The 9,074-nt window shown below is 42.9% G+C and overlaps 1 protein-coding gene across 1 annotated transcript; it reads right to left on the bottom strand.

Moving 5' to 3' along the window:
• Positions 1-134: 134 nt before the first annotated feature.
• On the bottom strand, positions 135-6,956 carry soul5l (heme-binding protein soul5, like). Its single transcript, XM_082535173.1, has 7 exons — positions 6,749-6,956; positions 5,850-5,909; positions 4,105-4,186; positions 3,884-4,004; positions 3,660-3,799; positions 2,492-2,655; positions 135-2,298 (listed from the first exon to the last, which is right to left on the bottom strand). Coding segments are annotated over exons 1-7 (1,059 nt in total). The 5' UTR covers positions 6,751-6,956; the 3' UTR covers positions 135-1,808.
• Between the last annotated feature and the right edge of the window lie 2,118 nt (positions 6,957-9,074).

The following is a 9,074-nucleotide window of genomic DNA, read 5'->3' as shown; positions in this document are numbered from 1 at the left end:
CAGAACCAGAATACATGTGGGAGACCATTTGGGTCGATTCCCCTTCAGTTGTGCTCACTGACAAATGAATAAAAGGAAAATTGAACATTTTAGTCAGTGGAGTCCAGACCATCAGCAACAAAATGAGTCCAACATGAGTTCATGTTTATTTTATTGCATCTTCATCAGAAACAGAATGTATATATATTGTGTATATATACAGCACGTAGCTCGGAGATGCATCAATAGAGGATGTAATTCATTAACATGTCAATTTTATTGCGTTGGTTTGATCAACTGGGATTCTTTGAGATCTTTGGAGCAGTCTTACTGCAGTTGGTTGAAACTGTAGGTCACACTTAAGCAGACGGTTTGCAAAGCAGTGCCACTGCTGGGCTAAAAGCTAAACAGAGAGAACCCACACAGACATGGCTACAGCAACGTGGTTGTGGAGTGATTTTCTAGAGAAAATATGACTAATCAAGATTTTACATGAGGGCAGACTGAACTTCTTAATTTCTACACAGTGCTAAATTACATTAAATATAACAATTTCCTTTACAGATAAACACAGTTTTAACTTTCAGTATTTCTTACCAAGACGTTTACATCCTTGATGGCTGAAACACTGATCTCCTACTCCCTAAAACACACACAAAGCTAAATAGCTGCTTACGTTAACATAATGATAGTGACTTTCTTCTTTACTGATAAAGATGTGGCATATTATTATTATTAGCCGTTACCACTCTTGTTGTATCACCCTTGCTTACAGTACCATGTACTATATGGACATGTATAGAGATTACCAGAAATACACTAACTGGCCACTTCAGTAGTTCCACCTTGTCAGAACCAAGATTGCTCAGAGAGTTTGAGACGTAGCACTGCTCTACAGCAACCCCTAGTGGTGAGAAACACTTCTGACCACTTTAAAGTAACAGAACATACAAAACATTTCTTATTTTTGGTCAAGTTTAGCAGGGAAAGTAATTTTAAAGGTTTTGAAACATTAATCGAAAAACTAAAGGCCAGAGCCAAGGAGTCCAGTTTTACTTTCAACAATCATACTGTTCAGGTATAAATGTTGAAATTTGATTACTCTATAAATTCCCATAACATACTGGTTAAATGTATTGCAAAGGAAAGGTATTTTTGGTAAATATTTGATTGCACAGATCTAAGTTTGGAGCTGACAAATCATATGGCTGCAGTTTTGGGGGTTCTTCTGGGCCAACATACTGGAAAGAAAAGTGAAATACAAAGTCATAATCTGGGAGCTGTTTGTATTATTAGTTAGTGTCTAAGATTGCAAGAAAGATCCCAATGAAAATGCAAAATGAATATGTTGCCACATACATCACGAAAGTGATGAAGAAGTTGAACGCATGAACTTTTAGAAAGTTGCACCCAGGCAGTAAATATTAAGAACTTCAGTGTGAAACTGAGCATTGAGATAATTAAGTCTGGCCTATTAATTCGTTCCAGCATTTCATCTATCAACCAGCACAATAACTCAGATTACTAACCTTCTAACTAATACATAGATTTCACTTAAATCTACGCTGGAGCGGTGGGATAAGATTGGAATGACAAAGTGGAAGTGCACGTGATCAGTGATTCGAGAAGCTGCAGGTGCAAAGCTGCGATAGAACACACAGTTAAACACTCGGTGCCATAAGTAGGGGTATAGTGAGAAAAGGAGGAAAAGGAGAGGAACAGCAGGTCCGTCTGTCACACGCAGACTCAAGCACCTCCACTGTTTGCTTTCTGTTTAGATTACATAGAAATATATCTGGAAAAGCTGCTTGAATCACATCTGACTGCTGCTAATGAGCATCGTTTGGCTCGACCACAGGCTCAGTGTCGGCCGGTGTCTCCTCGGGGCTGGTAGCCACGCTGTTCGACAGAGTGGTGCCAGACTGGGGCTCCAGCGACGGGCTCACAGAGGTGGGATCGGAGGAGTTGGATGCCGGTTCCAGCAGGTTCTGGGTGGACGTTTGGGGATTGCTGAATGCAGCTTGAGCAGGCAGATCAGATGGAGAACTGGGTGGAGTGTTTGATGGGGACAGAGTGGGTGTGTCAGAGGGCATCTGTGAGGTGGAGTTGGACGTGGTGTTTGAGGACAGGTCGGAGGGAGTGAGTGAGGGGGAATCAGAGAGGCTGTCTGGGAGAGGCTCGAAGGGGAAGTCTGTGGGCGAGTTGGTGGGAGTCGGACGGGGTGTGTGCGCAGGTGTCGGCTCGTGTGGATCTGAGCAAACTGGCTCGCCCTCGGCCACGTACCACACCTCGTTGTGCCTGTTCAACAGCTTCAAGGGGCTACGCACAAGAAACGAAGAAGAGACATGAACATAAAAGTTGGAAGTAGGCGACGATGCCTTGTGCAGCAGTACAAGTCCAGATAATACTGTTTAATGAGTGCACAACATGGACTAGAGCAAAAAGAACCACATGATGACACAGTCATGAGCGATTCCCTCAAAGAAAATTAGAAATGAGACATGCGTAGCACCTGTCGTAGCCGACTCCGTAGTGATAGCTGTGGTTGTACAAAGCTCGAACTCTGGTTAGCTCTTTGGTCAGCAGGTGGGCGTGAAGTCTGGAGGTGACCGACAGCATCCAGCCTCCGTAACTCCTCACGTACACGTCCATCTCTGGCATCTCAGTGAAATACAGCTGTGCGATGGATGCAGAGAAGAATCCAGCACAGTGAAATACATGTGGAAAACAAAGTGGAAGGGCAGCAGAGTAGCTTTAGATATATAATAGAAACTCTTACACTTATATACAATTTGATCCTTTTATTTGTGGGATCAACTAGAGAAATTTTGCACGATACACTGTTCAAAATAATTGTTACACTGGGCCTTAAAAAGCCTCCCGTGTCCTCAAGAGCTGTGGAACTAAGACGACCATCTGCTGTCACTGACAGCACACAGAGTCGATAGTTTAAAAATAAACTGCTTGAAACAAGTGTGTTGATCATTGTAACGTTATACACACACTACCTGGAAGCCTTAGTAGGTACACCTTGCTTATACTGCGCCCCAATTCTTTCCAGCACAGAAGTATCCCCCACACATAACCACCACCCTAAACCACTGACACAGGGGGGGATGGATCCATGTGTTCGTGTTTTTTTACAACAAACATCTGAATGTTACAGCAGAAATGGAGACTCATCAGATCAGAGATCAGATCAGTGTCCATTTGTTAGCTGACAGGAATGGCACTTCAGGTGTGGTCTTGTGTTGCTATAGCGCATCTGCTTCAAGATTCAGTGTGACGTACATTCAGAGATGCTCTTCTGAAAACCTTGATTGTAACAAGCGGTTATTTAAGTTACTGTTGCCTTCCTGTCAGCTTGAAGTAGTCTGGCTCACTTAAATTCGGATGCCATCTCTACATGCTTACACGCATGAGTTCCTGCCATGTGATTGGCTGATTCGTCTGTTAAGAATCAGAAAACACAGAGAGCACTGGCGCCTTGCTGACTCAGCACTATGCATTTCTATTCTGCTGAGTGAGAGCAGCAGCAGGGCCAGCCGCACTAAGTACCGCGCACTCGTCAATGATCTCTATTGATCTGAAAGCTGAAAATCACTGATTGAATTACACAGTTACCGGCAGGATAAACAGCGTTTGACCTCAGTAGAGGCAAGGGCAATTCGAGGGCTTACCTTGTCATTAGTGGGTGCTGGAGGGTTGTCCTGATAGGCTGACGGCAGTGGGAAGTTGAGCGTGTAGATAGCAGGCTCCCACATCTTGGTCTTCTCTGGGATCTTGACCAGGACAGGAGCGGTCATGTCCATCTGGACACCTGAATGACCACCGTCATCATCATTCCAAACACTGATGCACTTCATCAAAGCTCAATTTGACCTCCTGTATATCGACTTCTTACCTCCTTCGTTGCTTCCGGTAATATACTGGAAGAGTCTCCTGAAAGCCATGGCCGCACCCACTCCCATGAAATAGGCTTCAGCATCTGTTGACACCCAGCGAGTGGGGCTGTAGTGCCGCACCTGGACACGAACGCGCATAAGCACACGGTATGTGAGAAATACGAGCTTGACGAGTCGGAAACGCGTGTTGCACTGCTGTCTGCTGAGAGCTTTCACTCACTTCATATTCATCCGTTTTGCAGATCAGCTCATATTCCAGACATTCCTTTGACTCTGTGCAGTAGCTGCTGTTGGTACTGGGTCTGCAACAAGAACACTGATAAATTACATTAATTGTCCAGCAGCGCTACGTGGTCAGAAAAAGTCAGGTTCATAAAGAAACTGGGGATGAATTCAGCTGACTTGTGCCTACTATGAAGCTCCATAAACATTCAATGTACAGGGTGGGCCATTTATATGGATACACCGTAATAACATGGGAATGGTTGGTGATATTAAAGTCCTGTTTGTGGCACATTAGTATATGTGAGGGGGCAAACTCCTCAAGGTGGGTGGTGACCATGGTGGCCATTTGGAAGTCGGCCATCTTGGATACAACTTTTGTTTTTTCAATAAGAAGAGGGCCATGTGACACATCAAACCTATTGGTAATGTCACAAGAAAAACAATGGTGTGCTTGGTTTCAACATAACGTTATTCTTTCATGAGTTATTTACAAGTTTCTCTTTGTTCACAGCCATTGACATGTCGAACAGGTTAACACGTGAGGAGCGGATCGAAATTGTGTTGATATCTGGTGAACGCAGTAACCGGGTCATTGCAGCAGATTTCAATGCAAGACACCCTACGAGACCACCCATCTCCCATGCTACAGTTAGCAAACTGCTTGCTAAGTTTCGTGAAACTGGTTCAGTGTTGGATTTGCCAAAATGTGGACGCAAGAAAACTGTCACTAATGAAGAAACATCAGTGGCTGTCCTAGCTTCATTCAGCAAGAGCCCACAGCGTAGCACTCGCCGCATGTCACTGGAGAGTGGCATCAGTCGAACATCCCTTCAGCGGATATTAGCTACTCACAAATGGCACCCTTACAAACTCCAGCTACTGCCGCATCTCAGCGAGGCTGACCCAGATCGGCGCACAGAATTTGCAGAATGGGCAAAACAAAAATTGGAACAGGACCCTCAGTTCATGCAGAAGATTTTGTTCAGTGATGAGGCAAACTTTTATGTGAATGGTGAAGTTAACCAACAAAACCACCGCTATTGGTCTGACACTAACCCACATTGGATGGATCCCTCCAAAACTGTTAGAACAACAGAAGTGATGGTTTGGTGTGGTATATGGGGTACAACGATAGTGGGTCCATTCTTCATCAATGGAAACCTCAAGGCCACTGGATATTTGAAATTGCTACATGATGATGTGTTTCCCTCTTTATGCACTGAAGCTGGCACGTTCCCTGAGTTTTTCCAGCAGGATGGTGCACCACCACATTATGGGTGCCAGGTCCAAGCATTCCTAGATGAACAGTTTCCTGGAAAGTGGACTGGTCGTCGTGGGCCAGTTGAATGGCCCCTAAGGTCTCCTGATCTGACCCCCTTAGACTTTTATCTTTGGGGTCATCTGAAGGCAATTGTCTACGGTGTGAAGATGTGCAGCACCTGAAACTACGGATACTGGATGCCTGTGCTGGCATTTCTCCTGCGGTGTTGCTATCAGTGTGTGCAGAGTGGGAGAAGAAGGTTGCATTGACAATCCAACACAATGGGCAGCACATTGAACACATTTTATAAGTGGTCAGAAACTTGTAAATAACTGATAAAAGAATAAAGTTTCCTCCTTGAGAGGACACAAACCTCCACTTTAAAGCCATGTTTGAAAACCATAGCGTGGAACTGAAACCGGAACATTTCAGTGCCATCATAGGTTTGTAATGCAATCTGCACGAAGCGTTCCACCTACCCAACACTGCCTTCAGCTGAGACCACAAGGGCCAGAATAGCAAAGATTGAGATGAAAGCCCTGTGGGAGGACACACAAGGCAATGATGTTTGCAAATGATTTACATAACAAAGAGGAAAAAGTCTCATGAGTATCAAAGAATCATTTGATGGGAAACAACTAAGAGAACTGTCTGTGTACAAGTTAAAAGAGTGATGAAGAAAGAAACAGCATTAATGATTTTGTAGCGAAAGGATGTTGTGTGGGTAAAATAACTACAGTTTCTCTAAATAATCAAAGGACTGCTGTTCTAAAATGAAAGACAATGATAACGACAGATTTTTTTTTTTTTTTTTAAAGGTGCTAGACTGCAGAAATCGGAGTTGGCCTGCTGTGCTGCATCCCGGCGTGTTTGCACTGCGGAGGTGAAACAGGACACGTTTTCCTGCCTCAGTGCGACGCAAACAGGGAGAGAGCGAAGGAATCTGCTGCATCATCAGGCTGGGTCTTTTCTAAATCAATCCAAAGGCATTTCGAGGTCAAGGAAGAACCGGGATCGGCAGCTCATCGCATCCCGCTGTGATCACAACCTGTTCAGATCCTAATTTTATTCCAACTTTACAAAAAAGGCGTTAAAGAGGAAGGGCGTTTCACAGATACAGGTGATGTAGTAACCGGGCGGACTGTATCCAAATGAGCTCATCGGTGAGCTTCATTGTTTATTATTATTATTAACACTGATGTATTAGAGCAGCTTGAAATGCATTTTCCTGCAGCCGATAAACGATGACGCAAACAAATCAACTTTACCTGTGCGCAACGCCGCAAAAACTCCTGCAAAATAACAGTCAACTACTATCACAAACATCACCATCACCGAACGGTTTCTTAAACTAGAAGATACTCGAGATGATACTTACATGGTCGCGACCCCGCGTGCTTCTATAAGTGTCCACCTGCCAGGGGAGCGCAGGGAGGCGCGGTGTGAGGAGACTGCAGTCTGATGCTGGATGCACTGCGGAGTGACTGCAGTGAGCACCGGCGTCTGCCTGCAGCTCGCAGAACGGAGGGGCGGAGCAGCCTCGAGACTGCCAACTGTATCCCGTTTCTGGGGTTTTTTCCGCTTCGAAATTTTCCATTAGTAATGAATCACTGCCTGCTGTGCAAGCAAGGGTTAAAGTAAGGATGGAGATCCCACATGTATACTGCTCTACAGCAAGGGTGACAAACTTAAGGCCCGGGGCCCAGAATCTTCCGGCAAAGACTCCAATCCGGCCCACTCGGCTTTTGGAAAATATATACACTGGCATGCTAGATTTTGTACTTTTAACTTTATTCACATTAGCTTTACAGCTTTGCCTACAGATGGACACATCCCCCATTGACAATGACAGGAAACAGTGCTTATAGTGTTTGTTTTTTTCAATTTACACTATATATTTTTAAACATTAGGCCAACAGTAACAAAAAAAATAAACAGGACATCTTTACACTGACAGAAAGGGCGTTTGACTGGTCCGGCCCACTGCTCCCAGAGTGTGCTGCTCCACATTAAATGACTGCCATTCTTGCTGTACAAAATGTTGCTGCTTAAAAAAAAAAAAAAAAAAAAAAAATGTAATTGTGTGTGCATAGTAAGCTGAAGGTGATATAATTCCTTGGGTTGCTTCATTTATAAAATAGCGTACTAGTTTACATTTACATTATTAACTAGTTTGTTTTACATGGATGGGTTCATTTTTGCAACTTTGCCCAAGAAATCTGCTTAACTTAGGTAATTTCCCACTGCAGGAACTCTTCGAATCAACCTCAGGAGGAAGTCAGAGAGCAGGGTCTGGTGTTTAACCAGTGTTTAGTTCTATCTAATTTTGCTCTTAAGGGCAAAAATGTTACTAAGTTAACCCTTTAAGACCTACCATAGAACCAAGTTCGCCAGAGCTTATATTATATTTTTACATGCTGTGGAGCCATTTTTGGGAGCATTTCAAGTTGCTATACATCAATACAACCATTATAGCCCAAACTTTAATAATATGTCTGTATTAGGTGCATAGTAATTACATAAATTGCAAAAAAGTGCAATAAACTACAAAAAAATTGAAAATCGTTTTTGTTTTTTTAACATATATTTCTAGTTAGAGAAATTTAAGAGGCTTATCCCTCAAAACTGTAAATACAAAAAAGTTACACAAACTAGTTTCCCACCACAGGAAATTTATTTTGAGTGTCTTCATAGTTTTATTTTTGAAATACACCAATTTTTATATACTGCAGGAAAAACGAAAATAAATATTATAGTGCAAATTTGCAAAATAACAGCATATGCATCAAAATAAACTATTTCCAGCAGTGCAATATGAGTCTTAAGCATCCCAGAAACGACACAGAAAGTCATAAAGTCAAACATAACTTTTTAAAACACATAACAAGTAAAACACAAGCTCATAAGGCCCCGATCGTAAAAAACTACATTTCCGCAAAATGACGTCACTTCCGGTTCCGGGCAGGTCATGCGGTCATGTGATAGTTCGCGCTGATGGACGTAGGAAGTGTTACAAACAGCTGATGGATCGGCGAAGCGTGTTTCTGGAATATCATGTTTTTGTTGCTGCAAGTGATTTTTATGCAGTTTTTGCAAAGCTATATGTGGAAGGAAACTGTGACCTAGGACAAGCTGATGGCATAAGATGTAAGTACAACTCCTCCAGTTTCATATCCAAAAAAAATTATTGCGCTAGCTTACTTGGTTGCAGAGCTACCGGGATTTAAAAATAGTTACGCAAAACAGAGCGTGCCCGCTCCGATCGGCTGTAAAGGGTTAAGAAAAAGAAGGTATTCCTAACTTGCATTGATTTTTCGCCTTCATTGAGATCTAATGTGTTTTCAAAGAGTTCCCTTACATTTTCAAGCATTTAGGTGCATTTAGGCATGAAAGCATCGTCAAGATGACCTGCTGAAAGTCCAAAGCATTGAACTCTTTGGACCCCTTGGTGGCAACTGAGCATCAGTTAAACACCACAGCCTACCTGAGTACTGTTGCTGACCAGGTCAATACCTTTCTGACCAGATGGTATGCATCTTCTGATTGCTGTTTCCAGCAGGATAATACAAAATGTCACAAAGCTCAGATAATCTCAAACTTTTTTCTTGAACATGAAGTCACTGTACTTAAAGAACTACATGATGTGAAGCACGAGAGTACCATAAATCACCTTTAACGTTGAGGCAGATGTAATTTAAATAAAC

The sequence above is a fragment of the Aulonocara stuartgranti genome (genome assembly GCF_965226115.1).
Source record: "Aulonocara stuartgranti genome assembly, chromosome: 6".
In the NCBI taxonomy this organism is placed as follows: domain Eukaryota; kingdom Metazoa; phylum Chordata; class Actinopteri; order Cichliformes; family Cichlidae; genus Aulonocara; species Aulonocara stuartgranti.
Note: the sequence above shows the minus strand (reverse complement) of the source record. Positions and strands in the feature narration are given on the sequence as shown.

What these genes read in the sequence shown, in the direction of transcription:
- soul5l (XM_082535173.1), bottom strand. An exon ending in GCAAAACGGATGAATATGAA is followed by an intron (nt 4,005 to 4,104) that starts GTGAGTGAAAGC and finishes GTTCGTGTCCAG; the next exon opens with GTGCGGCACTACAGCCCCAC. An exon ending in CAGCACCCACTAATGACAAG is followed by an intron (nt 2,656 to 3,659) that starts GTAAGCCCTCGA and finishes TCCATCGCACAG; the next exon opens with CTGTATTTCACTGAGATGCC.